The sequence below is a fragment of the Neolamprologus brichardi genome, chromosome 20 (genome assembly GCF_056152115.1).
Source record: "Neolamprologus brichardi isolate AB-2024 chromosome 20, ASM5615211v1, whole genome shotgun sequence".
In the NCBI taxonomy this organism is placed as follows: domain Eukaryota; kingdom Metazoa; phylum Chordata; class Actinopteri; order Cichliformes; family Cichlidae; genus Neolamprologus; species Neolamprologus brichardi.
This window is the reverse complement of record NC_142123.1, coordinates 20,225,615-20,244,906: the sequence shown is the minus strand read 5'-3', so window position 1 is coordinate 20,244,906 and position 19,292 is coordinate 20,225,615. Positions and strand designations below refer to the sequence as shown.

The following is a 19,292-nucleotide window of genomic DNA, read 5'->3' as shown; positions in this document are numbered from 1 at the left end:
TGAGCGGGAGATTGGAATTAATTTCTCAGGGTTTTTCTTGCGATTAACAAATGATTTACTTTGAATGACGTTCGTGTCTTTCATCCCAAATGAAAATTTTAAATGAAAGAATGGATTTTCCCACGAGGAAATCTAAAGGATATTTTATCCTTGTCCTTTTGAATATTTTTGATACTGTATCAAATTAGAAAAATGGGTTTCATCAATTTATCAGTTATTGTAAGATGAAGACCAAGAGTCATGTTAAATCACCTTGCTTTCTTTGGTGTCATGTTGATTTTCCATAGTGTTGTAGATTGGAAGATGGATACTATCCCTAAAGAGTACATTAAAAAACATAAGACAGCATAGCAGAAACATACTAAATTAACCGCGTAAACAATGCAACTTCTTTTAACATGGACAAACTTACTCTATGCCAATTTTCTCCACCTGATCAGGAATTAGCTGACGAAGATCAGTGATGTTGTTTTCTGGGTACATAAGGAAAAGGTTATCAGTCTTGTGATCTATCAACTGTGACTATTAGACTATTATTATTAGCAATAATGGCAAGTTAAGAATGCTCTCAGATGTCAAGCCTTTAGGACGGGATTGTCCTTTTGTTTATCATTTATTTATTTATGTAGCACATTTAATTACAACAGCAATGTTGATCAAAGTGCTGTACAAAACTACAGAATAACTAGTTAAATAACTTATAATATTAGTACCAAACATCAAATACCAAATAACTCTCATACTGTATTAAAAGCCAGTGAATAAAATGTGTTTTAAGATAAGATTAAAAAAGATTGACAGTAGGAGCTACAAAATGTATAACTGACTTAAGTCAGCATATAGTACAGCAGGTATTTGCAAGTTTACAAAAGTAGTAGCATTTGAACAAAGTAGTAGTATTTCCCCTAAGCACTAGTATGAAAATATACTTAAAGTGCCTAAAGTACTCATGTGTACTCAATATATTATACTTTCGAATAACTGAACAATTCTGACACTAACAAATAGATTTGTGTTACAATAGATGACAAAAATAATGTGGAATCAAAATGAATTCAATCTTAAGTAAATACTCTGGATTTCCTCGTAAAAATTAAGGGAGGAGAAAAAGAGAAATTATTAGTTCAACACATGCAGAAATTAGAACAATTAAATACTTGTATAAAGAAAAGATGCATTCAGCAATAAGATGAAACCAAGTTTGTAAACAACAGAAACATTTTGCAGAATGTAATTTCCATTATACTCACATTTCTTCTTTATTTCTGCTTTCTTAATGACTCTTTGTCAATAACACATTACAGACACATTGGCAATCATTTTCACACAATCATCTGTGATAATTGCAATTTAAAATCCGATTATCAAGAGACATGTTATGTATGTTTGTGTCAGTTACCTTCGCAATAACAATGAATCTGACTTCAGTCTGCATGAAAAGGATGTCCTTGTTACTGATGATATGCACTTCAAGCTGTCCTCTTTATATAAAGAGATGTTTGGTGTTCAGTCTCCTCCCCCTGTGCTTTCTGTATTTCTATTTGTGTGTGTGTGTGTGTGTGTGGTATCTATGGGTGTGGCGTTGGGATCACTGCTAATAGGAACATAATAAACAATCTCAAGAAAAGCCCTTTTGTACTTTTAAGTTTATTTTCCTCTAGTCTCAGCTTGCTCAGCTACTAGCCTCCCTCTTTCAGTATTCTGTAACCTTTTCTTAGCCTTTCAAAAAAACAAAAAAAACAACAACAATAGACAGTAGGCAATACTGCAAAAGTAACCAGTGGTCTGTCCAGCTTTGAAAAGCCAAGGTCAGAATAGTAAACATGGTTATTTGAATTGCAATAGCTAGCTCAAATATAAAAAGCAAAAAAATAACTTGAATATTATTTAATACCAATAATGTTGCACTGCAAACACTGTTGGCAATTTTAGCTTGGTGAGGACAGCCTATATAACAATGGAGGTGTATATAAAATGTTAGGCTGGCTTTTAGCATCATCACGTGGACCAGCAAGCACCTCCTGTCAAAACATACTCTCCTGGTCCAACAGGGTAGACTTGCTCTCGGAATGGTTTCACTCTACAGGTAAAAAACAATCCCAAAATAATCCTCAGCTGTGGGATCACTCTCAGGGCTTTCTGTTGATTCAGGGTCTGTTGACTTAAAGGCATTTTTCATAAAAACTGTCCTATTGCTGTAGCATCAGCAAGAATTTTAAGTCAGGAATTTTAAGTCAGGCTCCTCACTTAATTTCCTTTCGCTGCTCAGCTCTCACACAGTGGCACACAGTGGCTTAGCTATGCTCAAATCCCTCCATATTGTGGCATATTATTATTTCGCCTTTGGTGCCCTTCGAACACAACTAAATGCAATCCGTTAGACTGAGCAGTAAACTACGACAGTAAGTTGCAGAAATGTCAGCGACTTTGTCTGTCATAAAGTTTGCGTTCATAGAACACAAAGAGTTTTCGGTAAATGCAAAAAAGAAGCATTCGGCAAAATGCAGATTTTGTCAAGTCTCCTTGACCAAGACAGCCGGGACTACCTCAGCCTTTACCAGGCACCTGGAGCGCAAACACCCTCAAAGGTAAGCTACCCAGTAGCCATCTTTCCATCTTCAAACTCTTATACCTACCTTTCCAACCTCAGATGACCAGGTCATGTTTATGTAATATTGTTATTTATAATGTGTTCTTCACGCGGTATAAATTATTTAGGGACAGTTTTTTTGCAACTGTCTATGCAGACTTAACTTTTCTTGTGAAGATTGTAACTAACGTTCCATGCTAAGTACAGGTAGCTACCGCTAGCAGTGGCTATCAGCTGCTATCAGCTGCTATCAGCTGCTTAAACAGTTTTCACTAACTTTAGGTATTTTGGCGTATTCATTGAGCAGAAATATATCGATATTGTCCTACTGAACCAGTCTAGTGTGTAGGGGCTACTATAGCATGTCATTATTAGACACAGTTATTTTGTATTGGTGTAACTTCAGACTTTATTGAGTAGTTCGTTTCTTGTCAATACAACTGTGTCTGATAGCTGACTGACATGAGGAGGCTTAATGCAATATGCAAAGTTAATGCACAGACATTTTGTCTTTTGTAGATTCCATTCAACTATTTTTCTGTTCTTGTTATTTAAGGTCTTGCAACCCTGAACACTCCAGTATTTTCATTATTACTAGTTGTGCCTAATGATCTATAAATGTGTCACACTGGATTGGATTAGGTTATTTTGTATGCAAAGACCTGCCCTCATTGATAGGTTTAAAATTACTGTGCTTTGATCACAGAGGTAGACAGAGATGCACCTGCAGCACCAACAGAAGAAGACACAGAATTATCGGATAGTGACTCAGCGCCACCCCCAAAACAACGTCTTCTTTCACGCTACAAAGCATTTAGGTTGCAACGCAGCACAAGCCAGGACTCAAGCACTGATGTACAAATAAGCAAGTACCTAGACAGCATAAATGACTGTGACTGTGATGCACTCACCTTTAGGTCAAAAAACAAAGAGCGTTTCACCAGTCTACACAGTGTTGCCTTGAAGGTCCTCTCTGTCCCTGCCTCTTTGCCCCAGTTGAGAGAGTTTTTAGTAGAGAAGGCATTCTAATGAGACCCCACCGCGCATGGCTAGGCTATAAGATGTTGTAATCTTTAGTTTTCTTGAAGTGGAATCAATCACTGTTTTAAAATGTGAACTGTTTTCAGTTCAGTTTCAGTTTTCAGTTTTATTTGTCATATGCAAGTTAGCACAGGGTCAACATCGCAATGAAATGTATTTGACGAGCAGAAGACAGTCACTCAGCAGAATGGTAAAGTAGAAAAAAAAAAAAAAGTCATGAGTCATCTCATTTTTGCTGAGATGACTGGGAGCTCTCGTCGGTGCAGCCATCTTACGGCGCAACCGGAACCGGTTTTCTCTCCCTCCTCTCTGAAAACATGCTGTTTGTTCATAATATATTTGTTTATAATATTTGTTCATAAGATATCTGTTATTTGTTCATAATGTCTGCGTTCTATTGTTTCCTGCCCTACTGAACAACAGGCTTGATTTCATTGGCAGTGTGTTGTAATCACATGCCACTAAAGACATCAAAATGTCAGAATCTTTTAAGCACTTGTTCTTACTCTTATTAATGAACAATTTGTATTGGTATGTAATATTTGTAGTTTCCATCTGATTCATGTGAGGTGTGCGCATGTCTTTATATTGTGCGATTACAGAATTTTACTTAAAATTGTGTTGTTTGACTAAATAAGAGTGACCATTTACTTTTAAATAACATCTGCATATCACTTTGTGTTGACAGGCCTAATCCATTTCAGGGAAGTTGATATATATGGGTGAATGAGGCATTTTCTTTAAAGCTTCTTGAGTGCTCAGATTGAGTAAAACAGCACTATTTAAGAACCAGTTCAGTCCATCAGTTTTAATGATCACTAGCTAATTGCAAAGGGGTGTCTCTTTTTGATAAAATATAGCTAACAAACTGGGCCAGTTAGTAATAGAGCTATGTGATGGATCACAGCAGAAAACAATATTACATTTGTTTCAATGGAGGAAGCAAATGTTGATCATTGAGGCGATAACTTCGATACCCATTTGTACAGCAAATTCAGTATTTGAATATCTACCTCAGTGTCACTGACCTTCCCTCTTGACACAGAAACTGATACCACTTTGAATTACTGTGTATTAAAACATGCAAATCACATTTATGATCAAACATCTCCCCTTCAATTGGCTTAGACATACAGGAAACTATACAACCCCTGGCAGAAATTATACTTTCTCTTTTCTTTCTTTGAACTTTTTTGCTTTTCATCACACTTTTCATCATGCAAAATACACATGGAAAATGTGTATTTTGTTAAGGAAGTCATCTTTATGTTTTAATGGAGCAGCAGCCTAAAGGTCCTCAATCATCATCCTTGGCTAATTCTTATTTGTTGTGATTGGTTCATGATCACCTGATTGTAAATATTACTGTAATCCACAGTCCATGATTGCTTCTCTTTAGCTCACTGTAACATTGTTTTCTTCTGATTAGGTGTTAGTGCTGTACGTAGATTTTTTATTTGTGTGTGGGCTTTTGTGTACTTCGGTGGTAATATCACCTTCCGCTTTTGCTGTGACATCCTCCAAAGTGACCTTTGTTTTGCTGTCTGTTGTTCGATGTCTTCAGTGGAGGTCAATTTCCTATGTGTTGATTTTGATCCAGTTATGATTGACACATTTGGCAACAAATCCTGCAAAGGAGATCTTTGTTTTCAATTTAGATTTTTCTGCCTAGAAAATTGCCACTGTTGGAGAAAAAACTGTGTATATGCACATCTGGCACATACATTGTTTTTCCCCATTGATATCTGATGTGTTTTCAAAGTGTCCCTTTACATTTCTTTGTTTACTATATGGCTTATGCAGAAACCCACATTATTTAATGGAAACCAGTAGAAATCAGCTGAGGTTAAAAAGGGCAAATAGCCTATCTCCCCCCCCCACTCCCCCTGCCAGTGGCAGACGCCCTCAGATATTGGTGCATTGGTGGTTTTTTGTGTCCGGGGATGGGCGTCCAGGTACCCACCGGCTCACTCCTGGTGGCTGCTTGTCCAGGCCTGGAGCCTGGGGCTTGCTCGGGCCCTCAGCCTCTGGGCCTGGAGCTCGGTCACTCTGGCACAGCTGGCTGACACGTCACTGCAACCCCCCTGGCTTCTGCTCCGTGGCTGCTGAGTGACCCCTCATCTGGGGCTCTCCTCAGCTCTTTCAGGGATAGTGGCACAGTTGCCCCTTCATTGGTCTTCCTTGGTCTCTTGTGTTCTGGGGGTCTCTGGATGTCTGGAGCCTGGATCTCCTCCATAGCTGCTTCATACCCAGGAGGACAGGGCTATGGCCCCCCACAACCTCTAGCAGATCATTACATAAAGGAACCTTTTAAATACAAGCGCGCTCATGCTCACAGGTGTACAGACGGGTGCTCACAGACACAAACTACAACCTTTTTGGCTGCTACCTCAAAGCGCACTGTGCGCTGTCGATTTTACGTGCTGCACAATAATATTTAATATTTACTGTTATATTCACATAGCTCATCGCGATGATGTTGTTTATTATATTGCTCTGTTTGTTTGATATATGTATTTTTTGTCAGTTTGTTTTGTTGGTTTTTGATTTTTGCCCTTTATCACCGTCACTCTTCCCCGTTCTTTTTCTTTCCCTCTTTCTTCTCCTGTCTCTTTCCCCCAGTCAGGTCTGTCCCGTGTTCAGCAAATGAAAATAAAATAAACAATAAAAGCAAAGGTGAATCAAATAGACCAATACGGCAAGGCTGGGATAGTCCATTTGATAAAGTAAATCCGCTGGGCATCTTTCTTTGCCTTTAGACAACAATTCTGATGGCAAAAGAAACAAACGGGACAGAACCATATATATATATATATATATAAAGGGCAAATAGTCTGTGGCCTGGGGTGATTTGGGTTCTGTTGGAAAAAGTGATCTCTTCAATTGCCAGAGAGTACACACACACACACACAATCACACACACACACGCACACACACACACACACACACACACACACACACACACACACACACACACATAGTTTGTAGGTTATTTTGCATGTTGAAAGGGAGCAAATAGGGAAAATGGATTTAAATGTGGAAACATTTACATGTGTACTTTGAAACCCAAATATATAGTCAATACCCAGCATTTTGCATTTAACCAAATAAATGAAAGCGTAAGACACTGAGTTTGTGGAACAACTTTGGATCACAGCCCTACATGATTCTCTGAAATTATTTCCAATGCAAACAAAACTTATTTAGAAATTAATGTGTGTTTCAACATACTTTTTCGGCCCCACACGAAACAAACCAGAAAGAAATTAAAGAAATCAACAAAACAAAATCTAATCAAGAAAAAAAAGACAAAAGGTGTGTTCAAATAGTTCATTTTTTTCATTACTAAATGAGACAGGTAACCTGTGTGGTAGCCATTGTAAGAGCTGTTCCAATTCTCCAAATAATAAAGAAAGGAGTTTTGGTGCTTCCTTTGTTGTATTTTTACAGTGATATCATTATACAGGTATTTGTAGTACTTTCTACAGTGGGCCTGTGAGGTCAAATGTACTCCAACAAATAGAAAAATGCTGCTTAAGCATATGCATTGTTTGTCCTTTATTTTGACCTGTGTTAAACAACAGGGGAAAAATACCTTGTGTCTAAGAAGCATGTTTTGTAGTACACTGTAAAAAAAAAAATTGTAGAATTTACGGTGAATTACTGGCAGCTGTGGTTGTGGTTGGTGAAGAACTGCACAGCATCAGGCACGAACCTGATTCACATCTACAGGTTAAAGAAGCTAACTGCACTTCACAAGCGCCCGGAAACAACACAACGTTAGAGGCCTTTGTACTGCTTACTGTGAGTAACTCATCTTAGATTTGGACACATTTATTAAAAATAATAACTGAAAACACTATAAGTGCCACAGGGAGTAACAAGGGAATCTTAAATTTCATTCAATTTAATTGTAGGTAAGTTATTAAGTTTACTAAACTGTTGAATCATTCAACAATTTTCTTTCTGTAGTGCTAAAAATTGTGACACAATATTTTTTAAATTATAATGTCTTGCAGTACATTTTGTGACTTTTTTTTGTTGTTGCACTTTTACAAATAGATTGATAAAAGTCACATCTTGCTTTGTTTTTATGAATCCTCTATTTAAGCTAATTGTTTAGGGGAAATTGCTACAATGACAGAATATTATTCACTGGATTAGATTGCCCAAACCTAATATTTGAAGGAATTTTAAGCAAAAAATGACAGACTGCTAATTTACTTCAAACATCCTGAGGATGGACAATGCAGTGCAAAGTGTGTTAAACATTATAGGCTCAAGTTACAATTGTTTCTGGACCATTTTGCTTGGAAAATGGAACAAATGTACAGACCTATTTGAACTGGAACACTCACCTTTTACCAGTGTTTGCACAGTGTGCCCTATTATTACGCACTTCTGTGTATCTCTTCCTTTGTGTTGACTGTCTCTCTGTTTGTGTATCCAAGGGTGTGGTGCTCCTCCCAGCTACCTGTTTGCACATCTGTCATCGATCATAACATCAGTGCTGTTATACTGCTGTCAATACAATGTATTATATTGTCAAACACAGAGTATTCATAATAATTTCTTAGTATCATAAGTTTGCATTCAACAGCTTATAATGAGTCCTCCATATCTCCCTCCAGGAAGCAGGTTCTCTTACACAGAGCCCTCCACCTTTCACCAAACTTTTGTAATGTTAAGTTTATGTTACAGACATCAGAGGTTGTCCCAACACAGTTGGGGGCTATTTCATTTTCATTGTTATATGATGCCACCAATTTATACTGACCCTTTAAGCCTCCGGCATTTAAGCTCCAGCCATCAGACTCCATCTCCATTGTGCAACTGCCTGCCATTATTTCTACTCCACTCAGCTCCTAAACCCTACCTCTTCAAGTATTGCAATAACTTGCTGCTAACCATCTTCATTCTCTAACATTTCAGAATACTTATTTTAGTAGGCAATACTGTGATGTAAACTTATGGATTATTTTAATCTTGTGACAACACTTCTAACAGTAATTTGATACAACTCATGGCTGAAAGTTAAGGGGCCACCTGAAGCCTTACATCACACATAAATATTGTATTTCCTTCTGTGGAGGAAGCAGGAGCTGAGGACTGTTCGGCAACTCAAGTTGGTGCAGTTAACTCATTTAAATCAAGCATGGATGAAAAATCTGATGTTGTTTATTCCAACAGATTCAGAAGATTTCTTACCACCCTGAACATGAAGTACTATCCAGTTGCCGTCATTTAAGGTGATGATCTTTTGAAGCCTTTCTTCTGTGGAAAATAGTGACAACCAATGTTAATAAACCATGTAAACTAGTGTTACAAAGCAAACTAACCATGGTTTCTGTCATCTAGTTAGGCTAGCAATGGACTTTCTACAAGAAATAAACATAAAGACACAAACCGGAGAAGAATGACACAGGTAGCTCAGATAATACAGAAAATGGTCTTTAGTCAGATGTCTAAGGAACTTGGGAAAAAAAGCATCTGGACTTCTTTAAGTTCCTTGAAGACATTTCACCTGTCATCCGAGACAAGAAACACAAGGAATGGACATCAGACCAATTAAAATCTTTGCTTTGGTCTGATGATTCCAAATTTGAGTCCTTTGCTTGCACCCACCGCGTCTTAGTGCGGTGCAGAAAAGGTGAATGGATGGTCTCTGCATGTATGGTTCCCAGGCAAGGCAAGGCAATTTTATTTGTATAGCACACTTTCAGCACAAGGTAATTCAAGGTGCTTCACATGATTAAAATGAAAACACATAAAATAGAACATAAATCACTTTAAAAGTTAAAATACAAGAAAACATTTACAAAAAAGCACTTACAATAAAACAATAATCAAGACAATAATTTGTATGAAAATTAAAACAAGCAAGTAGAAAGCCATCATAGTATCAGTTACTCATAAGCAAGTTTAAATAAGTAAGTTTTAACTTTAGACTTAAAAGAGTTCAGTGTCTCTGCAGCTTTGCATTCTCCTGATAGTGTGTTCCAGATGTGAGGAGCATAGAAACTAAAAGCTGCTTCTCCATGTTTAGTTCTGGTTCTAGAGACAGTCAGTAAACTAGAGCTGGAGGACCAAACTGATCTAGATGGTTTGTACCATGATAGCAGATCTCTAATGTACTCTGGTGCTAATCCATTCAAGGATTTATAAATTATAATAAAGCACTTTAAAGTCTGTTCTCTGAGGTACAGGGAGCCAGTGTAATGACTTTAAAACTGGGGTAATGTGCTCTATTTTCTTGGTTCTAGTGAGAACACGAGCAGCAGCGTTCTGGATCAGCTGCAGTTGTCTGATTGATTTTTTAGGTAAACTTGTGAAGATACTGTTACAGTAATCAGAGCGGCTAGAGATAACTGCATGGATGAGTCCTAACGTGAAGCATGAAGGAGGAGGTGTGATGGTGCATTGCTGGTGACACTGTTGGGGGTTTATTCAAGATTGAAGGCACACTGAAATTTATGATAGTAAAGAATTATTATGAACACTCTGTTTATGAAAGTGTGAATACATTGTATGGACAGTAGTATAACAGCATTGATGTCATGATCAATGACAGGTGTGCAAACAGGTAGCTGGGAGGGAGGAGCGCCACACCCTTGGATACGAAAACAGAGAGACAGAGAAACACAGAACTGTGCAATCATAAGGTACACTGTGCAAACACTGATAGAAGGTGAGTATCTTCCAGTTCAAATAGGTCTTTGTATTTGTTGCATTTTCCAAGCAAAAGAGTTATTTCCTCCAAACAATTAGCTTAAATAGAAAATTTATAAAACAAAACTAAATATGACTTTAATCAATGCAATTTTAAAATTGCAGGAAGTCGCAAAATGGCACACTGAAGCAGCACCAACAGCGACATGCCATTATTTCTAGATTGCCTTTAGTTGGTTTAGTATGTTTAGTATTTGATTTCCTGGACTCCACAGTCACCTGATCTAAACACAATAGAGATGGTTTGGGATGAGACTGACCGAGTAAGGGCCAAAGGTCAAACAAGTGCTCGGCATCTCTGGGAACTCTTTCAAGGTTCCTGGAAAACCTTTTCATGTGACTACCTCGTGAAGCTCATCGAGAGAATGCCAAGAGTGTGCAAAGCTGTATTCAAAGGAAAGCCTGGTTATTTGAAAAATCTAAAATCTAAAATATGTTTTGAGTTGTTTCACACTTTTTTGTTTACCACATAAACAAACACATATTCCATGTGTTCAAAACAGAAGTGCTAATGTGCTTAAAGATGAAATGAAAATGCAGTTCCTTATTCACTTGTCTACAACATCATTGGTCATTTAGAATTGAATTAATTGCTTCTTGCTGGGACATGCCCAGAATACCCCACCCAGGAGGCATCATAATGAGATGACCAGATGGCCAAACACCTGACCCTATCTCCTTTAGAGATAGGGTCAGGTGTTTGCCAGCCACCCTTCGGACAAAGCCGCTTATATCTGTGATCTTGTTCTTTCGGTCACTATCCAGTGCTCATGACCATAGGTAATGGTAAATTCAGAGCTTCGGTTTTACACTCAGCTCTCCCTTTACCACAACAGACCGGTACAGCATCAATATCACTGCAGGATACAGCAAATGTATGAACAAACAAAATGTACTAGAAATACTGGGGACAGCACATTAACACAATACTATGAAAAAAATGAAAACAATATGGAGTGGGTAATAGATAGTGATTTGTAAATAACTGGACAGGAATAAACTTGAGCGTATTATATTATATCATACTACAGTCCTAACTAACTAGGCAGCTCATTGTCTTTCTCTTGTCAACACTTTTAAAAATAGAACTCGTTTTAGGGTTGTGCCTGCCAGCAGGGTCTGATATCCTCGTGTTGGTGTTGTTCCCACATCATCATAAATAATGTTGTTCAAGGTTCAACATTGCAAGTGACCACTCACATTGTTGTGATGTCACAGTTTTGCAACTTCCAAAAAAAAAAAAGCCCCTAAAAAAAACGACTTCACTTGCGAGAAACTGCCTCTGTCCCATCCAGCAATTTGAATTCTTTGCATTTCAGGATACATTTCTTTAATCAACGGTAAGCATTATATATATTTTTGTTGCGACATTGGAATTTCATATATGAATTCATGGCTTGGCTTTGTTAGGTTCAATATTGAGGAGGGGTAGAGGAGGTAATCAACTTCCATAATAACAACACTGATCCGGCCGGGTGGAGTCAAACGATGATTTTAATGCACACGCGTGGGAAGACTGCTACTGTACGCAGACAGCGCCGATCCCCGACTTACAGAGCATAAGCAGGTGTTTTATACCTTCTGGGGCTTAAATTCACTGACGCCCTTAAACGTCACTCAGATACAGTTCATACATAGGTTTCAAAACCACAATGACTTAACACAGTTTAAAAATAACATTGTCTCCGTCTCCACAGCAGATGCTTCCTGTCAACATTCTGACTTTCACTTCCCGTCTGGAAAACCAAACTGTTCCTCTTTTGCAGAGACAATTTTAGAGTTGCAAGCAAACATGATTAACCTCTCACCTATAAATGAGATAAAGTCTACTGTGTGTTTGTGTGTGTCATCATGAACTGCACTCAGTTTCAACTTGTAACCTTTTCCACCAGACAGAAGGCCAGCACATACACATTTAAGATTATAACAAGCATTCAAAAGCATTTAAGATCATAGATTCAACTCAACAGTTTAGAGTGGTTATAACTGCACATGTAATAAAGGCTAATTGGGTACCAATATGTTTAAACATCTGAATGCAATATCAATACTGTAGATTGTATTATTAATGCAATGGTAATGATGATGATTATTAACAATAGCAGTAAAATATATTTCTAATCCCTCACAGCTTGCTGTTTGCTTACGACAGCATTAGCTAACCAGTGTCCTCTAGACAGAGAATTGAGTGTCAGTGTATGAAAGTACAGTTAAATATAGCTGTCATAAAAATTGTTGTTAGGCAAAAATGCAGTAGTTTCCCCTGATCATTTTACTAATAAGTAAAGAGAAAAGCATCTAAATAGCCCAGCCTAATGGTTGTGTGCTGAATCAATGAATAAAAATATCAACTGTAAAAATAACTGGCCTATAGTGTCATGGATCGCTGTGTGGCAGGCAGGCAAGCAAGAGTGGTGGACCCAAAATGCAGAACTCAGACACGGAAGTGAAACTTAAAGCGCAGCTTTATTGCTGGGAAAAACCTTGTACTAACTAAACTCACCAAAAGACAAACAAAAGTCTGAACCGAGAAACCAAGGACTGAAACACTGGAAACGAATTACTAAACTGGAGCAGGAGACTAAACACTAGGACCATAGAAGCAGAACACACAGCTAGTATAGGTAAGAGGATGAACAGACATTAACGACGCGACACCGAGTAGGGGAAGACACAGACACTAAATACACATAGCAGCAATCAAGGGAATGGCACACAGCTGGAACTAATCGGCATAACGAGACACAGACCTACAAAGTAAAACAGGAAACACACAGACTGTTTTACAACACAAAACTCGAGGACCCGTACAGAGCACAGAGGGAGACACAGGTAGGAAAAATAAACACGACAACCAAACCCCAAGAACTAATACAAAATCAGAATAAACTAGAAAATAATAATCATAAACTCAAAGCGCTTGGTCACCGACCCAGGACCATGACAGTACCCCCCCCCCTCAAGGGCTGGCTCCCGACAGCCCCAAAACACACCACCAGACCCGGGTGGGCGGCGGGGGGCCCAGGAAGGAGGGCACGGAACAGAGCAAAACAAGAGCCCCCCCAGGAAGGCAAACCAAATGTCCAAAACGCGCACAGAGGAGCAGAGTCCGAAACAGTGCAGGTGGTCTGCCTGGGGGCCAATAGCACCGAAGGCCAGGGTGAGACAGTTTAGGGGGCCGGCCATGAGGAAGGCAACGGCGGCGGCGAGAAAGCAGTTCTGGGGGCCGACCGTGCGGACGGCAACAGTGACGTGAAAGCAGGTCTGGGGGCCGACCGTGCGCACAGCAGCGGCAGCGGCAATGCAAGTCCGGAGGCCGGCCACGCGGAAGGCAGTGGTGGCATTCCGGAGGTCGTCCAGAGTGGCGAAGATGCCCAACAAGCGGCCTGGCAGATGACCGACGATGTTGAGGCGGCAGCTGGGGACCTGTAGGCTGCGTGGCCCCTGCAGCACCAGACGAGGCAGAAGGTGAAGCGGAGGCTGGACCAGATGACGCTGAAGCAGAGGCTGGACCAGGTGACGCTGAAGCGGATGCGGAGGCTGGACCAGGCGACGCTGAAGCGGATGCTGGAGCTGGACCAGGCGGAGGCGGAGGCGAAGCCGAAGCCGAAGCCGGACCAGGCGAAGCTGAAGCTGACGCCGGACCAGGCGAAGCTGAGGCAGAGGCCGGACCAGGTAAAGCTGAAGCTAAGGCAGAGGCTGGACCAGGCGAAGCTGATGATGCTGAAGCTGGACCAGGCGAGGCTGAAGCTGATGCCAGACCAGGCGAAGCTGAAGCTGACGCCGGACCAGGCGAGGCTGAAGCTGATGCCAGACCAGGCGAAGCTGAGGCAGAGGCCGGACCAGGTGAAGCTGAAGCTAAGGCAGAGGCTGGACCAGGCGAAGCTGATGATGCTGAAGCTGGACCAGGCGATGGCGAAACTGATGATGCTGAAGCCGGACCAGGCGACAGCGAAGCTGATGCTGATGAGGCAGAGGCAGAGGCTGGACCAGACAAAGCTGATGATGCTGGAGCTGGACCAGGCAGCGGCATGGGTGGAGACACGGAGGCTGCAGCTGGCGAGGATGAAGACACGGAGGCTGCAGCTGGCGAGGATGAAGACACGGAGGCTGCAGCTGGCGAGGATGAAGACACGGAGGCTGCAGCTGGCGGCAGCGTGGAAGCCGGAGACGGAGGCGCTGCAGCAGGCAGCGGCGTGGACGAAACTGCTGCTGCAGGCGTGGATGCGGCTGCTGCAGCAGGCGTGGATGCGGCTGCTGGTGGAGCAGCTGGTGGCTGGACGGGCTCCTCGGGCCCCCCAGCTGACGAGGAAGGTTGCTGGACGGGCTCCTCGGGCCCCCCAGCTGACGAGGACGGTTGCTGGACGGGCTCCTCGGGCCCTCCAGCTGACGAGGACGGGTGCTGGACGGGCTCCTCGGGCCCTCCAGCGAGAACAGTCTCAGGACCAGTGGGCACAGGGGCCCCTGGAACACACAGGACAAAACCAGCAGGTGCGGGGACCTCTGGCAGGCACAGAACAGAACCAGCAGGCACACGGGCCTCTGGCAGGGACAGAACAGGACCAGCAGGCACACGGGCCTCTGGCAAACACATGGCAGACTGCAGCTGCACAGAGCATTGAGTCTGCTCAGGCAGCAACGGCCGGGTGCGGTCCTCAGCTGGCTTCTTAACCTCCAGGGGTCCAGAGTCTGCTGGGGGCTGAAACCCAGCCTCTGGGGAGGCCCCGGAGTGCATCTCAGTCTCAGAACTGGCCAGCTTTTGAGGACTGATAACAATATTGTTTGGTTTGTCTCTCTGCTTAGGATTAGAGGTTGTGGAACAGTTCTGTATGGGTTGAATAGACATAGCTTGCTGTACCGGAGGCGTAGGTGAAGGTGATGGCTGTATAGGTGGCTGAGCTGAGGGCGACTGAAGAAAAGGTCGGGAAAATAACGGTGGTGAAGTTGGAAACTGAGCTGACGATAAGGCTGATGATTCCTCTACCAACTGAGCTATTGACTGGGCTAAGGATTGAAATAAGGTTTGTAGTAAGTCAGGCTGTGGATGTGACTGTGCTATGGGTAGTGAGGCTGAATGTGGTGGAGGTGGCGACTGAGCTTCGGGCCGGGCGGCTAACTGAGCTTCGGGCCGGGCGGCTAACTGAACAGACATAGCCCCAGAATAAACAGTTCCAGATGAAACTGTCTTAACTCCTGGGTCCGAAGGAGCATCAGAAGCACAGTCTTTTGAACCAAAGGGGAAACGATCGCTCTCAAAACGAATACTTTCATTTTCCCGAACAGAAGAAACGAGCTCTAGAGTTCATGAAGCCGGCGTTAGCGGCCTTGGGGGAAACGGTCTGTTTAACTCTCGACACAGAAGGCGAATGTAGGGGGACTTTGTCACTCACCCCAGGCGGTTGTTCGAAAAGAGACCCAGGCTCCTGCAGGAGCTGTGAGTGCTGGCGGCGCGTTCGCCGCTTCCAAGTAGAAGAGGGAGCAGCGCTGGCAGAATGCGACGAGGGATGACTCGGCTGTGGCTGCTCCTGCTGTGATGTGGAAACGCTGGGTGAGTCGGGTGGCACAATAATGATCCCTAACATCTTGTAGAAAGCTTGAGCTGGTGTAAGCTGGTTGCTTGCAGTCTCATAGTAATCCTCCCGGGACCGGCTGGAGCATTTTCTGCGAGACCGGGGCGTCCGGGGGGAAGAAGCAGGTGAGTGGGCCGAAGGGTAGGCTGCTAGCGAGGAACGGCAGCACGGAGGCCCTCCAAGCGCTAGCCGGGTCCCGTCAAAGGCTGAGCTGCGCTTCCTCAGTGAGTCTGCTGGAGCCATACTGGTCGCGTTGTTCTGTCATGGATCGCTGTGTGGCAGGCAGGCAAGCAAGAGTGGTGGACCTAAAATGGAGAACTCAGACACGGAAGTGAAACTTAAAGCGCAGCTTTATTGCTGGGAAAAACCTTGTACTAACTAAACTCACCAAAAGACAAACAAAAGTCTGAACCAAGAAACCAAGGACTGAAACACTGGAAACGAATTACTAAACTGGAGCAGGAGACTAAACACTAGGACCATAGAAGCAGAACACACAGCTAGTAGAGGTAAGAAGATGAACAGACGTTAACGACGCGACACCGAGTAGGGGAAGACACAGACACTAAATACACATAGCAGCAATCAAGGGAATGGCACACAGCTGGAACTAATGGGCATAACGAGACACAGACCTACAAAGTAAAACAGGAAACACACAGACTGTTTTACAACACAAAACTCGAGGACCCGTACAGAGAACAGAGGGAGACACAGGTAGGAAAAATAAACACGACAACCAAACCCCAAGAACTAATACAAAATCAGAATAAACTAGAAAATAATAATCATAAACTCAAAGCACTGGGTCACCGACCCAGGACCATGACACATAGCTGTGGAAATTGACTTGAATTCTTGAGTTTGTGGAGATTAACAGTAATTTAAAAACAGCTAAACTTGTCCTGAGCCATCATGTAAAAGTTTGTCCAAACCTGTCTCGAATAGAGAATGTGTGGCATATTTTGAAGTGCAAAATGCCACAACGAAGACCCCGTATTGTTGCCCACCTTAAGACTTGTTTGCAGTAAGAATGGGACAAAATTACACCTGAAACACTTCACTTGGTGTCTTCAGTGCCTAAATATTTAAGTGTTGTATTAATACTGTGTGTCCAGTTTTTCTACATCATTTTTTTGGTTCATGCATTAGGTTTGTCCAACTTTGTTCAATTCTGTTTTTTCAACAGTACAAAATAATCACTGAAAAATTATTTGTTGCTAGCTGTAATCAGTCTGCCTCTCCGTTTACTCTTTCAAACCAATATTTACTTCAGCTTTCTGCAGTTTCTTCACCTGATTAAATGGCTATGAAAATATTCTCCAGAGCATCTTTAAGTTGTGTCTGATTGTACAACAAAAAAGGAAACAGAAAACATGATGATCAGGAAGACTTGAGTATAAAACAAGAAATACTTGTGGAACAGTCACTCAAGGTCCGTCGTGTTGTGTTCGACCTGTGTTTCCAGTTTTTAACTGCTATTTATGTTCATGCATTGGGCGTGTCCAACATTGTTCAGACTTGTTTTACCAATTGTTTGAGCTCATACACGTATTTTAAACAAGTCATGTGTACACTTAACTTGATGCTTGGACTCACTGCATATTTATGTATCAACATTTGTATATTTACTTCATCCTTCTCATATGAGAGTTTCATTTTTTATTTGAACAAAATCAGTGGTTAATCAGTGGCTGTTGATCAATAGTCATGACAATTTGCATATTAATGATCAAGAAACTGACCTCACAGCCCATTGTTTAATCAGTGGGTTTGTTTCACTCACTGTGCAAAGAAATCACTTGAATATATGCTAGATGAACAAAATCATTTACTCACCTGGATGACACCGAGACACTCTGATGGTTGTAGCAGTCTTTGATTTTGCATATAATATCAGCACCACACACTTTACTGATCCAGCACCTGGCATTCACTAGCTCTGGCCAAGAGCTTGTAAGTGCACACCAGCCACAGAACAAAGGAATATTGAAATTTTACAAAAACATGTTACAAAACACATGTGGTTTGATAGGTTCCTCACAGTGTTACTGCAAGCCAAGAAAATGCCCTCCAGAGTAAGAATCTGGTTAGCCACTGTATTTCTAAGATTTTGAGGGCCATTTACAAAATCCTCAGTTTTATCAAAATTTAGAATCAGAAAACTAGAGGTCATCCAGCTCTTTATGTCTTAAAACACTGCTGCAGTTTAACCAATTGGTGTGTATTATCTGGCTTCATGGATAGATAAAGTTGGGCATCACCTGCATAGCAGTGAAAATGTATGCTATGCCTTCTGATGTTACTGCCTAAGGAAAGGATGTTTAATGTAACCTGACTGAAACTCTTCAAATTAGCCATTCCTCTGCAGATGATCAGTTAGCTGTTTGACAACTACTCTGTCAATAATTTTTGATATGAAAAGAAGGTTAGAGATTGGCCTATAATGAGCTAAGATCGCTGGGCAGGAACAGTACAAAATAATCACTGAAAAAAGAATTTGTTGGTAGCTGTAATCAGTCTACTGCCTTTCTGTTTTCTCTTTCAACACATTTTTACTTCAGCTTTCTGCAGTTACTTCCATCCCATTTTCTTGATATGATTAAATGGCTATGAAAATATTCTCCCGAGCATCTTTAAGCTGTGGGTGATTGCACAACAAAAAAGGGAAGAGAAAACATGATGATCAGGAAGACTTGAGTATAAAAGAAGGAATACTTGTGGAACAATCACTCAAGGTTTGTTGTGTTGTTTTTATCCTGTGTGTCCAGTTTTTCTACTGCTTTATTTATTTTTGGTTCATGCATTGGGCGTGTCCAACATTGTTCAGACTTGTTTTACCAATTGTTTGAGCTCATACACGTGTTTTAAAGAAATCATGTGTACACTTAACTTAATGCTTGGACTCACTGCATATTCATACATCAGCATTTGTATTTTTAAATTATTTTTCTCATATGAGAGTTTTGTATTTTATTTGAGAAACACACTTCACTGCACCAACATATGATTGTTGCATGTTAATCATTATGCTCAACATACATTGGCCACCTCGTCTTAAAAAAACATCTCGACTTCTTTAAGTTTCCTGGAGACGTTTCACCTCTCATCTGAGGAGCTTCTTCAGTTCTGTGAGTGCTTGAAGGAGAGTCCAAGATTTAAGCTCTATTAGGAATGTCCCTAAGAGGGTCATGGACCCCCTATTGATCCTCTGCCTAATCATATGAGGCACGGTGTGAAAACGGGTGTAAGTTACAATCAGCCAAGGTAGGAGAATCCATTGTGAAACCTTGCTCACCCTATCATGGGACTAACTGAGCTCAAATGACCCAAGATATGAGTGGGCATTAAGGCATCTGGGA

The 19,292-nt window shown here is 41.5% G+C and overlaps 1 protein-coding gene across 1 annotated transcript in view; it reads right to left on the bottom strand.

The window, feature by feature from the left end:
* LOC148096978 (uncharacterized) overlaps positions 1-19,292 on the bottom strand; it is a 196,728-nt gene that overhangs the window by 38,993 nt on the left and 138,443 nt on the right. The window contains exons 3-5 of the mRNA XM_087833614.1: positions 14,606-14,861; positions 13,896-14,035; positions 13,457-13,804 (exon numbers count right to left, since the gene is read on the bottom strand). Of these exons, the coding sequence (XP_087689740.1) occupies positions 13,457-13,804; positions 13,896-14,035; positions 14,606-14,861 (744 nt within the window). The remainder of the gene's footprint in view (positions 1-13,456; positions 13,805-13,895; positions 14,036-14,605; positions 14,862-19,292) is intronic.